Here is a 19,893-nt window from a genome sequence, read left to right on the forward strand (position 1 = left end):
TATTATTTCTCTTATTTCGATAAATTGATCAATTCGAAAAAAATCTTGTATTTCTACATGTCGAGAGAACTCGATCATTAACCTAACTTAACATAACCTACCGATATTATCCGACACTTTAACGCATGATATCATTCCATTATCAAACATTAATGACGTTTAAAAGAAGAAGGATGAAAACACCTTGTTCATCGAGAATTGTGTCTGCTTGCAGAACGATACGCCAGCTTTGGCTCCCGCCTCGCTGCAGCTGTTGCAACAACTTCAGGCGACAACAAGCGCCGCGACTCCAGTTGCGGCAGGTGCTGGCGCAAGCGCACTGTCGAGCGTGCAGCATCAATTGTTGCTCCAACAGCACCTCGGTCTCGGCGCAGCAACTCCTGCGCATGCGGCCGCGCCAGCCGTGCCGAGTCCGCCGGAAATCAACCCTGCGAATCTGCAGGGACTGGCGACGCTCGCGTCTTTGAGTAACACCGCCGGTGAGTATGGTTGGTGTCGATTTGCTTTATCTTTTATTTTCGTACCTTACCTTTACCTTACCTTCTCCTTGCGTTCTCCTCTACTTTTTATTTATCTTAATTTATACTGTAATTTATTTCATTATACGTTCGCCTATTTGTCACGGATATATATTCGCGTGAATCGTTGTTGGCAAAGATAAAACAAGCTTGGAGTTTTGTAATCTTAGAAACTTAATCTCACGATCGATCTCAAGCCGGCCAATTTATAACGGATAAATAATACTTTATTTTTGTAAATTTATTTCGGTTACATTTATTTAATATTTATTACGTATAACATTATTTTCCGTTAAATTGTCGTAACTAACATTTCGAAATATCCGAGAAAAATGTTTTACGTTTTATTATTAAATGTACAAATGAAATCGAGGTATTTTTATCTTTCAGAATTCTCAAAACAAATCAATATAAAGTGTTTGCCTATTTGATTTCTTCACTGAACTTCGATACCTCGTAACGAATAAAGATAACATTCCTATGATTTTTTCGCGTTCCTACGATTCTCACAAATTTGCCAACTCGTGAACAAACATTGCAATCGTAATTTATACAACCCGTACCATCGTCCTTTTTCATGTATACCTACTTAACGTTAAACCAACATTCATCATCCATTGTCCAGTTGTTGAAAGTAGCTCTTAATCGCTCGATACGCACTCGTCAGCCCACCACCACTTGTAAATTATCGAGCTACTGTTTCGTAAGTTTCGCGTGCGGCCATGTTTAACCATCCCGTATTTCATTTTACCTCGGTTGTCTTTGCGATAATAAAATTGTGCATTTAACGAGGTCGAGAAGCACGCCAATATAATGATAGATCGTAGATATCTATCATTAGCATTCGCGTTAAAACGCGTGTTTATCGTTTATTGCTAAAAAAAAAAAAAAAAAAAAAATCTACGATTACTCGACGACACAGACCAGAACTCGCACGATCGTGTCACCAAGCAAATGCATTAGCGATTAAAAACTTTTTTTTCTTAAATTTTCGTTAACACAATGCAAAATAATTTTCTTCTATTATTAATTTGGATTATTATTAGCGAGCACAAAAAAAGATTACATGATTTCGCAATTGATTAATCACTAATTCATAAGACAATTTATATTATCTTCCTTAATAATCTTCAAATTAACTTATTGTCTTCAAGAAAAATTTATTGACAAGTTTCTGAAGATGATCCGTAATGATCGTGTCTCAATTATAAATTCAAATTAAACTTGTATTACATTAAAAATAGACCGTATTTTACCATGATAAATTTTTATTCTTATTTTTAAAATTTAATTTTCATTTCTTTTCTTATCCTAAATGTCAAAATATTAGGAACGAAACAATTTTCTGGGCAAGCGCAATTATTATAAGAAATTACATAACGAAATATCGAGTCGCGTTATCACGTTACACGTATATAATTTTACCATCTAATTATTCCGTTTGTGTTGGATTATGCACGTTGCAGCAAATGCGGGAGTATCGCCGATGAGTATGCAAAACCTGGTTACTCTGGCTGCCATGACAGGCGGAAACGGCAACCTTCAAGTGTCGCCAAACAGTGAGTAAAACAAGAAACTTCCATCAAGCACATAATTATAGAGAGACGCGGTAACGTTGAAATTCAATTTATTATTTATCTTCATTATTATTATTGTTATGTGTTTGTCCATGTTCCTTAATATTATAAATAAAAAAAAAAAATAAGAAAAAGAAGAGCAAATAAGAGAAAACACGAATGAAAGATTACATAATAATAATGATATTAAATTTAAAAAAAAAAAAAAAATAACAGCATGATGAAAAACGAGGATGAATATTTTTGTTATTAAATAATATATGGTGGAATATTTGACATAATTTTGCGCGATGTTGATTAATCTGGTAGCTATTAATCAGATAATCTGTTTCATTTCATAGATCGTTTTATATATATGTGTATGTATATTATTTATTTATTTATTTATATGTGATTTATTTGTATACCGAGAATTTTAAGTGTACGTTGTAAAATATGGAGAGTTAGAAAGTAACTTTGTTTTTTCTTTTTTGTTTGTATTAACAAATCTGGAATAACTTTTGCCGAGTTATTAAAAATTCCTGTGAATCCAATAATATGTAATTATAAAAATAAATTACAAATAATAGAAAATCACGTATCGATCACAGTTCGATATTTATGGATATCAATTTTATATTGGTAATAAATTAAATTAAATATAAAAATAACGTAAAAAAAAAAAAAAAAAAAAAATTAAAAATCAAAAGTTATTCCAGTTAAATCGTAAATTTAAAAAATCGTTTGTAAATTTATTGTAAAACGAATTATTTACATCCTCGTTAAATTAACGCGATTCCTTCTGTCTTCTTCTTGTCACTTATATTATACATTTATATATATATACTTCCGTGTCTATCTATCGTTAACCGCGATCGAGGTCGATCGTTCCAAGCACGCCAAAGTAATCGCAATAACAATGATATCGCACGACGAATATTTTATTTCGTACGTTGAGTTATCGGCTAAAATAAATTTCCAAGTTTATACGTGCTGAATATGTAAACACGTTACTAACTCCGCTTGTTAATATCGTGAACGTGTTCTGTGTTTCAGCGTTAAGCGGACTGGCGAATTCGACAGCAGGTATGTCGCTATGTACGTGTCGCATTGCCTGGTATAGTATTAACAATTACTAAATTAATCTCGACCGTTCGCGACACTCTAACTTCCTCGTGTTAATCACGGTTCGATTTATATCACAATTGATCCGCTTGAACGAAAAAAAATAAAAAATATATATATATAGCGGATGCGTTACGACTACTGGATCTTACACGGTCTTGTACGGTGGCGCCCCCACGGTATTCTAGACACATGATGGCGACTTATCATCAGTTGCACATTGTTGGCCATATATATATATATATGTGATTCTATGAAAATGATTTTATTTATATTGCTTCACACTTCAAATCGTTAGTCTAAAAAAAAAAAAAATAATATTTTGTAAGATAAAGAAAATCAATTCTATGCAATGAAAATGAACGGAAAAGAATGAATAGTTAAAAGGGAATTCAATATACCTTCCAATTGACTGTATTAGTTTTCATACATTTATATGGCCACTCTGTGCATGCACACATAAACGTATCACGTTCCATCGTATATATATATATATCACCATTCCCTCGCATTTCGCCTCTTTTCTCTCAGAGAACCTCTTAACTTCGATGTTACCGGATCCTCCGCATTTCCTCGTGATGCAGATGCATCAGACGATTACTTGGTTCGAAGGACAGCAAAATGAGGATCTTAATCAATAAGATTGATTAATGCTGTTACATTAAGTTATCACGCATAAATTCTTGTGTAATATTTTCAATTTCAAATTTTTTTATATCGTTTATAATTGTTATTAAAACATTTTTTTTTAAATATACGTTCAAGTGATAATAATTATTTCTTAGACTTTTTTATATAATTATGAATATGTAACAAATTAATTTGTTTGAAAATCGAATTAATAATAAAATCACCTGATGCATTTGCTAAAAAATTACAAAGATTTTCATAATATCTTCGATCCTTCACACTCGTTTAGAATCGTGTACTCATCTCTTCTCCTCTTTTTTTGTTCTCCTTTTTTATATGAACGCACGTCAGCGTTTTAATATGCACATTTTTTTTTTCGTGCGTAGCTGTCCTTCTTGGAAAGAGCGGAAACACAGGTGAGAAGAGACCATTAAAACTGTATACATATCACGCCTTTATCGACTCGTTTGTTGAAACTTGCTCCCTTTTTCAAAGTATCATCCTCTATCCCTTCATTCGCTTCTTTATTATTTTACCTTCTCCCTTTTCCAAAGTGTTTTAGAATTTTTCAATCAAATAAGCAAGAAAATGAAAGCATAAACAAAATATTATTAAAAAGTAGAATCATTAATTTCCATCATTACGAGATATGTAAACATGAAGTTATAATTTTAACATATATTTCTTATTCTATATACATATTCATTAAAGAAAATATAATATCCTTCATTATATCCACTGCTTGATTGATTATGACACGCATAGTTCTAAAATATTTTATACACGATCATCTATCCTTTCCTATATTCCTATCTTCATTCACTAATTAGATTTGTAATTACTGTTGGCTGTTTAATCGATGGAACGAAGCTCACCCAATATTTGTCCGATATGTTTCGATTAAGCTTTAATTCGTGTGTGCCGTTTCGTAATATTCGATGGTAATAATAGCGGGGTGTCACACAGCGAAAAATAGTATAATCCTACGCGATACTTGTGTTTGAAAATGTCCATTTATAGGTGAGCTCCGAGTTACGCTTATTTAGAGTATTTTAAGTAATGTAATTTGTCGATTCACGTTCGGTGATATTAGTGATATTAGAAGTGACGTTTCATTTATCGATCGTTAATTATCGATAATTATATATATGTGTCCAATCATATAGAGGGGTATAAGTTCATAAGTTTTCAGAACTTATGTTTGCACAATTTTATGAAATATCTATTTTAAAAACGTATTGCATTTATCGTAAATACATAGATACGTAAGATATTCTTCTTTTGATAAATATTATTCTCTTTACACGCATCATACTACATTTAATACTACATCGTGTATATAATAGCTTTCTGCAATTAACAATTATACAAACGAATAATATACCTATGTAATTTGCACGTTGAAATATTGTATTATACGAAATATCGTTTTTTTTTTTTTCCAAAGCATCTTCAAAGATAACTAAAAGATTAAAAATTATTCTAAATTAATAATTAATTCTACATACAATATTTGTATATACAAATTGCTTCTAGTTATTACACGAAACACGCATTCACACAATTAACAAACACAATAATATACTTTTGACGGTATCAGAGCTACTTTTTTTTTTTTTTGTTCTTTTTATGTCAGTTTATTACAGCATGATGCATGCAGATTACGGAATTATACTTTTCAAAAAAAAAAAAAAAAAAAAAAAGAAAAGAAAAACAAGAAAAAAGAGAGAAATGGGAATTGAATTGATTATTTTGCGATTGGGCGCTATTGTAGAAATTTGAACGAATGAAAAGAGATGAAAGGAAAGCTTATCTAATCGATTTGGTTTCGATTTTGAAGGGTCCACCGGAGGTAGCCTAAGTCCTGTCACGTCCCTAGCGCTCAATTCCTTAACGGGGACACCTCTGAACGGGTTGCAGGACTCCTTGAGCAACGCCTACTCGAGCTTACAACAGTACGCAGGTAAGAAGATATATTTTCAAAATGCTTGTTTTTTCTCTCTCTCTCTCTCTCTCTCTCAGATCAGAATGTACTCTTGATATTAATATGGTAAAAATGGTATTGTTTAAAACTTGCACTCATGGCTGTGTGAAAAAAGTATTTGTTCTAACGTGTAACTGTGCGCCTTAAAGCTCTCATTGGAAAGACGACGGTGACCGTGGAAAAGAAAGAATTACATAGTGAGTAACTAAACAGTGGAATGCCTGAACCTTCCTTTAGTTATGTGCGATGGGACTGTGCTATTATTATCTTTGATTAATTTGCACGTGATCGAAATTTGCAGGGATGGATAATATGCTTACGTGCAATGAGAATATATAATAATATAATGAAAATATCGAGTTAAGTTATTAATCACGATTTAAGATACGTTGCGCGTAAGCATACGGTCACCACTGTGTATAATACAAAATCCAGCTCACAAGATACGCAATTTTGTTGAAGGATAGAAAAAGGATTAAAAAAAGATGTATTTGTTACGTTTCTGGGAAATATTACATGAAGCAATGAATGAAATAACCGTGTTATTGAACATTGCAAAAAAGTTGATGGTGCAAATTTAAAATGAAGATGATAAATATAATGATATACCATTATATCAAGTAATATGTTTTAATATATTTTTTTCGTATAGCAAATCAAATTTACTGTAAAACTCGTGATAATAACTCGAGATAACAGAAAACAATTCATTTCATAAATTGGAGAGGGATACGAATTAATAAAATAATCCAAACTTTAAAAAAACCGTTTTATTACCGTTTTAATCGTTCCACAAATAACTTTTATCTATTATTATTTAATCAATTACTCGATATCTATCCTCGATAAATTGATGCTATAACACGATTCGATAACCAACCATTTTGTATCTTCAATAATCTAAAACCGTAATCCAACCAAAAATCAACCAATAATTCAAACCCGCAATCGAGCCAATAATTAACTTCATGTTGTATCTCCGATAATTGGGAACCGTAATCGAGTCAATAATCGCGGTCATCAAAGTGCGAATCTCGTGGGGTGCGAAGAATAACACAATATGTAGTTGAATCGATGGAGGAATAAGAAAATCGATGATGACGAATTTTCTGGTTTCAGGATTTCCCGCGTTCACAGCGGCGGCAGCGGCGGCGGCGGCGGCGGCTCAAAAGGCGAAATTCACTAACACGGATAAGCAGATAGAGGGTCCAGAAGGTTGCAATTTATTTATCTATCATCTACCGCAGGAGTTCAGCGATACTGACCTTGTCTCAACGTTTCTGCCATTTGGAAATGTGATCTCGGCGAAGGTTTTCATCGATAAGCAGACGCAACTGAGTAAATGTTTTGGTAAGATGCGACAATATTCTCCGACGTATTATTCGTTTTTAACGTGGCTTTATTTGCGTCAAATATTTGGATTATGATATTAATCGAAGACGCATTTATGTTTCTATTTATGCGCAAGATTTGTGCAAAAGAAATCTGGACGATTTTATCTGAAAAAAGGAAATGTCACTAGATGAAATGTCATCTAGTGATCCCTAACATACTATTACTCGATCTCATAGAATTAAAATATCACATTTATACGAGTGATATTAAGTGATAAATAAATAAAAAAATGATTTATACTTATCATTTATATTAATACACTTGCGATAAATGACCAAAATGTTTAAATTCGCATTTAAGTAATACCTTTCAAAATACGAATAATTTACAGGCTTCGTGTCGTACGACAACGTGGCGAGCGCACAAGCAGCGATCCAAGCGATGAACGGCTTCCAGATCGGTATGAAGCGGCTGAAGGTCCAACTGAAACGATCCAAGGACGCATCGAAACCCTACTAGCCGACATCGTCCACCGTTCGTAGGTAGATACCAAGGACTTCTCGGATACCACGGCTCGAAACCAACGACCTTGGTGTCCTTAATCAAAAAAAAAAAAAAAAAAAGAAAAAACAAACAAACAAACAAACAAAAAAAATTGTTTACACATTCAATATATCTCTCGACGTCGATCATCATTGATGTTCTTCGGTCTGGATAGATAGGATTAGCTCTCTTCGTTCGACCAAAGTATTGAGCAGGCGTTGCTTGCAAAACAAATCATTTCTAGTCAAGCAATATTTTCTGTGAAGGTCGAAGAAATAATTTATGATAGTGTTCTTCTTTCTTTCTTTTTTTTTTTTTTTTTTTTAGAGGAGAGGAATTTTCGTTTGAAATTTTAGATATTTAAAGTTATATTTCGAAACAAGGCTGTGATAATGTTGAAGACTTATTATATCGTCAATGCTGTTTTCCAAAGAATATGAAGTAATTAGGGAGAACGTTCTTATATATATATATATATTTATATGTATATATTTTGTTTTTGAAAACGTTCTATCATATATTTCAAACGAGAACTAGTTTTCTCGAAAGTTCGACTTTCTCTTACTTGTCAGAGTCCGTCCATATTACCTACGTGTATTCTGGTAATCTTATATCCAGAAGATTATACCTATCTTTTCTTCTCGTTTGTTTGACTGTTGTATATCTGTATTTCTCGTGATATACGTGTTTTTTATTAATCGTGTCGTTCTTCGAAATCGATACCTCGTATTATGACAGGATTAAGCATCACTTACAAGTGAAATAAAAAATTTTTGCTCTTTATTAAACGCAATGACGTGACTTCTGAATATTTTGGTTTCGCTTTTTTGCCGGTGATAAATAATTTTTATCACTTTCTTCCTATTTCTATTTTTCTTCTTTCTTTTGTAACGTTTTATAAAATTGATATTTCAACATATGTGTTCATTATTAGCACGTAAGAACTTTTTCTAATACATGTTCGATTTCTTGACCGACAACTTTCTAAGTGTGTACATATTATCATCACTGATTCTATACACGGAGAAAACACATATAGATATTTATTATTAGATGATAAAACTTAGAAAACTGCATCTTTGATTTTAATATGTTCATTTTTAAAAAATTCGAAAGTTGCATTTATTGGTAAAAACAGATTAATCTAAAACATTACTGTACAAAATAGAATAATGATTTTAAAAAAATTTTTTCTGTATTGTCCTATCTATTAAATATCTATGTTACATTAGGTATAAAAAAAAATGTTTTTATTGTTTAATGTAAATATTTATATAAAATTCTTTATAATATCGCACAACAATCGTATTATTCTCTCAAATATAATAAAATTGATAAAATTTTATATAAATTTTACAGTTTTTATAAAAATACAATCATAAATACATAAAATAAATCTTATATCGAATATCGTATTTCTTCGTGCACAGAATTTCAGAATTAACATATCATGAAAATTATTTATAAAATGTAAATTATATAAAAATATAAATTAATCACGCTGCATCAAAACGAGACCTAAATATTCTTATATATATTTATATACTGCGCTCGTCCTTCGATTTTCTTGAAGGTGCCCGTTATATTGAAGGTGCCCTTCTAGCCTTATACTGCCCCACCAGCCCCCTTTTTCTCGCGTCAGTGGTGTAATCAAAGTTCATTTCGTTGCAAACGGCTGCCAATCAAGCTTACTGTGCTAACTTTTGTGCACAAAGTGGAAATTACGTAAACGTGAAGTTTCACTAACCAATTCAGTTGTAGCTTCTCCTCAGGATATGAGAGTACAAGTAGTTCGCTTTGAGTTTTTTTCTCTCACGCAACATTAAGTTTCGTACGTTTAACTAAACTTTACTTTTATTGTTGTTGTTCTTATTTTTACTTGTTTGTTTTATTATTTTTTTTTAAAGATCTGCTTCTATCGTTCCTATTTTAATCATAGTTTTATATATATACACGTATATATACGTTATATATATATATATACACATATATATATATATATATACATATTTTTTCGATAGTAATTTCGTCGATAATTATTTGTTTGTTATCTTACCGACACAAGGTACCAATGAAAACAACTGCAAATGGTCTACCTCACTAATTTATCTAATTATCTGATTACGCCACTATATTTTATTATTGTAATCGCAACATTCAGTCCCTTGTTATTATTACTTTTTTTTTTCTTTTTTTCTAAATTGTACAGGGCACACAGAACTTAGAACGTTCTATCGTGATAGTAATATTCTCGAAGTTTGATGGTTAATTTACGCTATGACGCTTTTTTAGTTGTTAGTACTAACATCGCCGTGTGTTCTTTTTTTTTTCTGGGATGTCGTCGGACGTCAAGCACCATTATTGCCAATGATGGTTTGTCGATTTTCTTTCTTATAAAATATCCTTATAAAATATTTAATTACATAAAAATCTTTTCTGATCGTCAAATTTATATTTTGAAAGAATAAAATTGTCGATGAACCATGGTGGTGTGAAAGAAGCAACAAGAATCATGTGATAAAAATGAATAATAATAAATATGAAAAAAAAAAATAAAAAATAAAACTAATTTATCAAATAATAATGTTACGTTCTTAAACAATTAATAAGATAGATCCTTGTCGCTCCTATCTAAAGAACGACGTACCGGCATACCACCTGTGTATACGATGCACGTTGACGTCATATTTGCAAAATCCTGCGATAATATTTTTATTCAATTCATTTATCTCGCGAAATACCATCTCCCAATGCATAAATTTACTGTTCTTCAATATCCACTTTTTTCATTTATATCGATTTATTTTTTAAAATAAGAAAGTGAAGGGAAAAAATTTCTGTAATCCTCAGAATCATAATATGTGTATATATTTCGACAAAATAAAAAGTAAAAATTAGCAAAACGTTAACAGTTATGAAAGAAAAAATCGTAAATTCTGAAAAGAAAAAAATGTTTCGATGACGATCGATTTCGTCACCGTGCACGTTTGCCCAGGGTATATCCTACATATCTGGTGTGTGGTGGTGACTAACCTGTCCGTGTGTTTGTTTGTGTGCCAGCAGGTGGCCTGTGACGTTGTGACCGTGTTCTCGATCGGAGTCGCCGTGCCATGTCAGTATCAGTCAGTCGAATCGGTCAATCGTTCGATCGATCGGTCAATCGATTAGTCGATCAGTCGATTAGTCACGACTCCTTGGTCAGCCTCTTGATCAATCATTCTGTGTCTGTCGGTGCCTGTACACATCTGCCCGCTCTCGCTCCTCTTACAAGAAGCGGTTGCCCGCTCTACTCCTACACATATATTATATATTACCATGATGCTTCCTAATTTTTTCCTCACGTGACCATCCTCGAAGAAAAAAAACGAGAAAAAAAAGACAACACTCCTCGAACGAATCCATCCACCTACGAGCTACCTCCATGTTTTATTTCGCGTACACGCGCACCGTTTCCGCGTATTGGTCGCCACTGCTTGGTCTGTTCCACATTTAACCGAGGATAGATGGCAGCACACTGATTGTCAATCGTGGCGCGTTACCCTGTGAACGCTCTGCTTCGTAAATAGAAAACGATATAAAAAGAGAAAGAAAGAGAAGAATCCTCAATGGTCATCAATCAACTTTTATAACTATGGGCCAAGCCGGTGCGAAATTAATCGAGGTGCGGAAACGGAATCAGAACGAGGAATCGTCGTGGGAAAAATAAATGCTCGATCTCGCATTTAAAAATTCGAGAGAGGCCAGGAAAACGGCGATATCATCGTTCAGTGTGTAAAGAGTAGCGAAGCGGAAACCGGAGCACCACCGATCGAGCACTATGTTTTTATGTTCCTTGGGCTGAACTGTAACACACGCTACCTTATCTCTCTGTTTCTCTGTATGTGTGTATATATATATATTATATAGCATATTCGAACGTATGCATACCCATATATCTGTGCATGTGTATGTACGAAAATGTGCGTATGCGCGAGTTGTGCGGTCTAAAGCTGATTGAAACACTATAAAAAGAAAAGAGTTCGTTACAATAGAATATAATTACCGCGATCTTTCAGTCGCTTAATTTACAAGCGATTCGAAATAAACGAACGAAAAAGAAATATAGAAACGAATCAATTTTAGATCGCAATAAATTATTTGTGGACCTTTAGTGTAAGAAATATTTGCGTACAATCATTAACTAGCCGTTAAAAGGAAAGAAAAAATAATAAGGAACAAAAGTATGCTCGTTCCATGAGACGAAACTTGTATAAATACCTTGTATGTATTATACGAGAATACTATCGCGCATGCGTTCACTTATCGACTGAGAATCGATTATTATCGGCTCACTTTCGGGATCGCCGTCAGCGTCGCGAATCGCCTGTTCATATGTAGATAAAAAAAAAGATACGCACTAATTATTATAGTGCCGGCTCTAATCGAATAAATAATAGGAAAAAAGTGTGTGTAGAAAATGGAGAACCATTGAAACAAAATCATTGAAAAAAAAAAAAAATAATAATAATAAAACAAAGTGAATGCAAACTAAACGCTAGAACGAAAATAAAAGAATATGTGGACCGAGCGAAATGGTCAGAGTCCGATTAACTGTTGTAAATTAAAATAATATAATGGTGTAAAGATTACCAAAAAAAAGAACCAAAAACAAAAAAAAGACAAAACTGGAACAAGGAGACAAAACGAAGTGTAGGGAAAAACGATACATAAGTAGCATTTTTTAATGACTTTGTGATAACGTTGTACCGTACATAGGATTGGACTAGGATCGCTTTTTAACGTGTGTATGATAGAAATAAGCGTGGCATGAGGAACTTAAAATGATGGAAAATTTCGAATTAAACTAAATTACAGGAAAGAAAGGAAAAAGCAAACAAAATTTTTCATCAGGTGACACTTCACTAGCGTGCACGCCATCATTCTTATTTTCTTTCTTTTTTTCTTTCTCTCCCCCTTTTCTTTCGCCCGTACCGAGTAGGTACTTATGATTTTTAATTGTTTTCTGTTGTGTTCGAACCTGTAGATAAATTATACGTGTCCACGGGTAAACGAAATTTGTACGTTTCAGTACACTATGAGAAGAAAAAAGAAGAAAATTGGAAACATTCGAGAAAATTTGAGAAACCTTTACGATTATTATTATACGACAGTCACGTGGCCGATCACATGATTTATACGAATTAATCTTGAGTCAGTAACCATTTTTGTTACATTATATGACAAATATAAATGATTTTACGAAACACCTAAGAGAAAATATTTGTACTTTGTTAACTTTGTTTTTATCTACGTAGTGTTTAAGTTTTTCGAAACGATGTAGAAGTGATCAGGATCTTCTATTAAGAATTATAGGTTTTAATTGATCTTTTGAGGTTCAGAACTTCAATATAAGGACATTTAGGTCGTTACTGATGCAAGATTAACTCATTGATGTCATTGATATAAAGTACTTAATTTCACTGTATTCTTAAAAAGGTATACGATTTCATCAAAAAAGTAGGAAAAAAAAAAAAAAAAAAAAAAAGACAAATAAGATATTGGAGAGTCCAGAAATGATAGTTGGATAATTTTCGTATAAAATTAAATCGATCTGCGTGTTCCTTACATTATTTCTTATCGCCAATTTATGAAAGATTTGCATATTTTATGGAATCGCTCTTATTATTTAAAAATCAAGAAACGAAAAGAAAAAATGAGAGGAAAAAAATTGTTAATATTATAGCAAGATAATGGAACATTGCATTGCTCTCCCTCAGAACAAAAAATCGAAAATCATAAGGAGAAGAAGAACGATGTAGTAAAAACTTCGTCTTCGACTTGAAAAGAGAAGTATCCAAAGTGTTTCAATTTTGAATTTAGAGTTAAATCTTATTTCACGCGAAATGATCATGAATTTCATAGTTGAATCGTATCGACAAGACAAACTTCATTGCAAAATATAATTAAATTATTTTTTTATATCGAATTACTTATTAACTTCTGCACAATGAAAGAAGTTAATAATTGGAAGATTTTTAAGAATCGAAAAAGTAATTAGAGATAGTAGATCAATAATAGAATTGTAGAGAATAATAAATAAAATAATCGCGTGAATTTGTCTTGTAAGTATGATTAAAAAAAAAAAAAAAGAAAAAAAATATATATATATCTACTCGCCATTGAATAAGAAAAAACAGCTGGAGTGTATGGGTGATCATGACTGGCTCTCTTTCTAATCACTCATTTCCACGAATCGTCTCTTTCGTCATTTTCCCATTTTCCCGTCCTTTTTAAAAGGTTGGTTAAAATTTTGAATTAATAGTTGTAATGAATTAGAGAAATTGAGTTTTTTTTAAAAAAAAAAATTCTCTTTTATAAATATAGCAATTTGAGCGCCGTTCGAATGGGACATGTTCTTTTTGATGATGCTAATACACAATTTATCACGCACGCGTCAAACCAAATGAACGGAGCAACGAACACTTATTTCTCTACAAATTTCTAGGAAAGAATAAATTATTACGCTATATTAGATGATCCATCAGAATGAGGACTAGAGAAATAATTTTTTTTAGGAATTATGATTCAGAAGTGATTCTTAGAAAAAATTGTGTGATCAGTATAGCTAATCGATTTAAATCGTAATACTTTTTGATAATAATATTCGTATGCTTTTAATAATAACTAATTAATATTAAATTTTTAGAAAGAAACGTTCAAGAATTGCAACATTTTTTTTTTCTTTAATTTTTATTGCTTCAATTTTTATTAGAGTTATTTATATTAATTTTTTTATCTAACTCAAAGTAATTGAACTCTATCTAGTAGTTGTTACTTTTATAAAAGAATTATTATCAAAATATATCAAATATTGAAAATTTTATTTCAAGTATCTTCTTCTTGTCTTTTGATAGATACATTTTCTGTTTAATCGAATATTATTAAATCACCAAAGCGTTAAATTTTGATACGTAACCAACATACTGTGAATTCAATACATTTTCTCAGGGCCTCATGTGGATCACAGTATACACGTTTCCATATATAGCCGTCTCTATCATTTGACGAATTGCATTGGAATGCCAAAGCCGTTACCATAAAGATTCACTAAATCCTAATATTGAATTCAGTTAGTATCGATTTCCCATTAATAATCAAGATCTTAGCGCCAAATTAATCAACATAAGTACACACACACACACACAGACATATATATATATATATAGTTTCTGATGGATCATACTAATATCGATCGCAAAATAGGTGGTCGTTGCATCATGCTCCGTGTCAATTACCAAAGACATCTCTTTAATTAATCGATGTACTTACGCACCGTTAACAACTAACTCTTTCTCTCTCAAACATACGCACGTTCAGCCGATATATAAATACCATATAACAATTATTAATATTGCGTGAGATTACACCGTTCTCTTAAGTCCTTTTTTTCTTTTTTTTTCTTTTTTTTTTTTTTTTTTTGTGTGTACACGTGAATACAAATGGAGCCTAGTCAAAAGTAATATTACGAATTATTATATCATCATTTTTACGTTCTCATCTCTTTCACCAAATCCTCTTCAGCACGTAACGTTTATTTCGTTGTTAATCAAATCGGGAAAGAAAATATAAGGGAAAAATTAGTGCTGTCTACGTTGATCACCATCATTAATACGTTTATTATCATTATTATCGCTATACCCCAATTTACCAACATTATCGTTACCTTTATTATCATAATTATTATTAGAACTATTATTAATATTTCTGTCGCTATCGCTCTGTTGATAGATTATTAATGTTATATTATGACGTAATTATTATCGCTATGATTATTGGTGGTATCGTTATTGTAAAACTTTATTCTTATCATTATTATTACTTTTATATATTATTATTATTATTATTATTAATATTATTCGCACTTTGTAGGAATGGTGTTTACGATTATTATTATTATTCGTAGAATATTTGTTTGTTAGACGATCATTGTGACGCTAAGCAAATCATTTTTTTTTTTTGATTGCGGTGCAATATATTACTTTTGTATAATTTTTACAAAAGCTAAACGAACGAATAGGGATCACTCGATGCAACGTACTTAATCAATGTCATTCATCATGTCAATTATTATAAATAGAATTTATTTTAATCGATAATAGCAATTTTTTTCACTATGCTCGTATATTTTCATTTTCTTTTTTTAAATGAATTTTTCAATGTTGTTCAAAAGTGAAATATTGTGAATATATAAATCTTATATATATATATATATGTGAGTTTAAAAAGAATGAGTGATCCTATTCGTTTTTTTTTTTCCATCATAATTACCATTGCTGTGAATACCATTGCAATTGGTCATTTAAAGCTAGATTATATTATATTTTCGTTCTTTACTTTTTTTTTTTTTTTTTTTTCGTTTTAAACGTTATAGATATACATGATCTGTAAATGACTATCACGTTTAAAGCATATGTATGTCATCCCTGCAATGTTAACAGATTATAGTACTTTATTTTGCCGTTTTTTCTTCCACGTAGAACTTGTTTTGTTTTCAATTTTTTTTTCTGTACTATTGCTATTAATATTATTATTATTATTATTATTATTATTATTATTATTATTATTATTATTATTATTATTTTTATTTTATATAATTTTAGAATTGTGCGTTTTACCGCGTTCGTTTTCCTTGGTGCTCTTATATGTGCGATTTTTGGAACATGCAATACGCTAGTATGTTGTTGCGAACAGATTCAAAAAACGATCGTTCAAAATTTACACGGTTCTTATCTTCTAAGAGGATGATTTTATCGAAAATTAAATAATTAATTGAATTTTGCAATCTAAGAATCTGATTTAAATGAAATAAGAATTTGATATAAGAATTCGTTTAATTTATAATTTTTCTAAAGAAAAAATAAATAAGTAAAAACAATATTCGACGAATTCTCCCGTGCCAAAAAAACTATTCCTCAATCGTGGTAAAAGAAAATGAACGATCGTCGTTCGATATCTCGATCACGATAGAACCGAGTATATAATACGATTTCATTCGAAATCGAATAGAATTTGATCGACCACTCGAAAAAAAAAGAAAAAAAGAAAAAAATATATACCACGGAGAAAACGATCGTGAATGAAATCAAAGAGTAAAAAAAGTACCAAATTTCACCGCCAAAACCGCGAACAATAGCAAACCCCCTTCTTTCTATCCCCCTGCGCACTATAGAAAATCTATACGCGCGTGTATCATGTGTACGTGTGTGTGTGTGTGCGTGTATTGCAAACAATTACATATATATATAAACATATATATGTATATGTATATATATATATATATATGTATGTATATCTATGCACACGTATATCACATCTGGGCATTACGTGTGTTTTTTTTTTGTGTATGTGCGTATAGAGAATGTACATGTACAAAATAATCAATGTATATTTTACGTGCGCTATAATCGTTCTTGTTGAACGTGTCATCCGCGTCACTTATCGTTGTGTTTGAAAATGCTCGCGTTTTAAGAGGAAAAATTCGATATATATATTTTTTTTTTTTTTTGTTTTCTGTTCAATTTTTGTTTCTATATCTATATACATATATATGTATATATATGTCTATATATATGTATATATATATATATACATAATTTTTGTTCTTTCTGTTTTCTTTTTCTTTTGCTGTATATCTTTTTATTGTTAGTGCATTCATAATATTTTTCTGAGTATCGTTATCAATCGACGAATTAAGGAAAGAAATAAGTTATCGTCGATCTCGAATGCGTTCTTTATTTTATTTTAATTTTTTTTTTTTTTTTTTTTTTCCTCTTTTCCCCTCCCCCGTTTATATCCTCTTGTCATATATGCAAGGAGATCAGCATGTGGCGTATGTTGAAAGTAATAATACATTGTATTTATTTTGTTGGTTTAATTTATTCTTTGCTTTCACCGCTATCCGCCATTATCGCCTCCTCATTAATCCCATCTTGTTTTCTTCGATCGATCTCGTCGATCGAAGATCTTTCTTTTTTTTTTTTTTTTTTTTTTTTTTTTTACGAAATATTGAAACGAAGCAATTTCGTTGCTGCAATATTTTATATATATATATATATTTTTTAATACGTGTACTTGGATAAATTTAAAAAGATTATCAATGCAATTGTCGTGCGAGAAAAATATAAATTATTTCGAATAATTTTCGAGAATATTATTATTTTTTTTTTTTTTTTAATCTTCTCGTGCTCAATATTGTAACATAATATTGTAGTTTAATCAATTTTTAATTAGCTAAAAGTTAAGAAGAAATTGGCTTAAGAAAGAATTGAGTTAAGGGAAAGTTATTCTTTAATTTTTATGCAATCACAGATAATATTTTTTTATTTAATGAAATTATATATGGAAAAATAAAGAATTATTTTCGTTACTACAAAGATATAAGGAATAATAATAATTCAAAGGTTTTATTCGGGTAAACTTTTAATTTAGCACTAAGCAACAATATCAGTAATTTTTGCATGTAATAAATTTTTTATTTTCAAATTATATATTTTTTTTTTTTTTTTTTTTTTTTTTAATATAACGAACGAGATTTGACAATTTCTTCGGCTGAACGCCTTTCCTGCAAAATTTTACACTGATCGTTGTCATTATTCCCTATTTGTATGTAAATGAATGTAAAAATGCAAGTAATTGATTAGGCAAATGCGTAAATTCTATACTAAAATACGGATCGTTAAGGAAAAGACGGTCCAAAGTATGGAGGTAGGAAAATTAAAAAATTTGTTAAATATAAAAAAGCAAGAGAAAATGATCATCGTTCGATTAACTAATCCAGCATGATGTTTTCTTTTTGAATAATAATATATTTTTGAAATTTAATTTTAGATTTGTGTACTAATATATTTCATATTATTTATTGAATATTGTAAAAAATTAAATATATTTTATAAAAATTAAATGATAATTCAATCGACGATCGATATTTAAAAGTCATATCACTAATGATAATTGAAAAATTAATGTAATAAAATATTATCAAACGAAAAGATAAACTAATCAATTAATTAAACAAGATAATAAATTTTCTTACGATTCAAACAATTCGTATAAAAAAGATACCTCGCTATTATATTTTTTTAATAAACATTTTTAATCAAAGTAAAAAAAAGTTACAAGAAATTAAAATTGATTAATTTTTATCATCTTAAATTAATAACGATAATATATCTATCGTGCTGGAACAGTTAATATAATGAAACGTGAATCGCAAGAGAGAAAATGCGAAAAAAAATACAAAACGAAGAAGAAAAGATGATGTGGTTATTTCTCAGCCACCGAGCCACGAATGATTTTTATACATTGTATAAATTTTGTACATAGTCGAGCATAATCCAGCAGTAACTTTGATAACTATCTTCATGAATGTTCATTGTGTTCGGCCTAATTAATTCGCTCTTCGCTAAGACGAGAATGTATATCCGCCCTTTTGAACCCTTTAGTTGAAACTGAAATAGAGGAAGTGAGAGAGAAATTGCTCTAAATAACTCGCATAATTTCAAAATAAATTATCATCGAAAAAATGCGAAAAAGAAGAAAAATATATATATATATATACATAATATATATAGGTACAGAGAATAAAAAGACTTAAAAAAAAAAAAAAAAAAAAAAAAAAAAAAGAAAAAAAATGTACAAAGGAATCGAAAGAAAGATGCAATATTTTCGAACAAAGCACGCCAATAGAAATGGTTAAAGGGCCGTTTACGGGATAAAAAAAGAGTCGAAGATATACGTTTTTGTCATATCGTTCAAAGGTAGATCATAAAATGGCGGAATGATCTAACCGTTTGTTAATTCAGGTAACGAGGAAGGAGGAAAGTGTAATCTGTAAAATGAGATTAAAAAAAAAAAAAATCTATGCGTACGATGTGTCGCGAAAATTTATGATTGTATTTGAAATATTTAATTAATTTAATTAATGAGTTAGAAAGTTTAATAAAATATATATTTTCTGGATGTAATGATACACTACTGATTTATTAAAAATAGAAAAGATTTGATACGAATATTTTAATGGTGTGAAAATTTACAATGGAAAGTTTCGTTTCAAAAGGAAAACTTCGAATTTCTAAAAATCAATATAAAAAAATCGAATTTTAAGTATGAATGAAACTAAGATTTTTAGAAAAATAATTTTTCGAGTACTAAAATATTATTTATT

At 30.5% G+C, this 19,893-nt stretch overlaps 1 protein-coding gene and 1 long non-coding RNA gene across 42 annotated transcripts in view; one reads left to right on the plus strand and one right to left on the minus strand.

Annotated features, from left to right (window-relative positions):
- Positions 1-19,893, plus strand: part of LOC100869770 (CUGBP Elav-like family member 1-A) — a 479,952-nt gene that overhangs the window by 456,577 nt on the left and 3,482 nt on the right. For 25 of the 41 annotated variants that reach the window (XM_086913393.1, XM_086913395.1, XM_086913396.1 and 22 more), the window contains 8 exons: positions 215-488; positions 1,985-2,077; positions 3,131-3,172; positions 4,216-4,245; positions 5,670-5,792; positions 6,933-7,163; positions 7,540-7,690; positions 10,752-17,604. In XM_086913393.1, the coding sequence (XP_086769519.1) occupies positions 215-488; positions 1,985-2,077; positions 3,131-3,172; positions 4,216-4,245; positions 5,670-5,792; positions 6,933-7,163; positions 7,540-7,667 (921 nt within the window). In that variant the 3' untranslated portion in view covers positions 7,668-7,690; positions 10,752-17,604. Of the gene's footprint in view, positions 1-214; positions 489-1,984; positions 2,078-3,130; positions 3,173-4,215; positions 4,246-5,669; positions 5,793-6,932; positions 7,164-7,539; positions 7,691-10,751; positions 17,605-19,893 lie in introns of those variants that run through there. The other 16 variants (XM_086913415.1, XM_086913416.1, XM_031920353.2 and 13 more) reach the window with 11 other exon arrangements.
- LOC147656832 (uncharacterized) lies at positions 6,575-7,638 on the minus strand. The gene is made up of 2 exons (XR_015293724.1): positions 7,515-7,638; positions 6,575-7,312 (listed from the first exon to the last, which is right to left on the minus strand). It is a non-coding gene; the product is annotated as an uncharacterized LOC147656832 (long non-coding RNA).

The sequence above is a fragment of the Apis florea genome, unplaced genomic scaffold, assembly GCF_048593485.1.
Source record: "Apis florea isolate Af1SG1 unplaced genomic scaffold, ASM4859348v1 contig_3496_pilon, whole genome shotgun sequence".
Classification (NCBI taxonomy): Eukaryota; Metazoa; Arthropoda; class Insecta; order Hymenoptera; family Apidae; genus Apis; species Apis florea.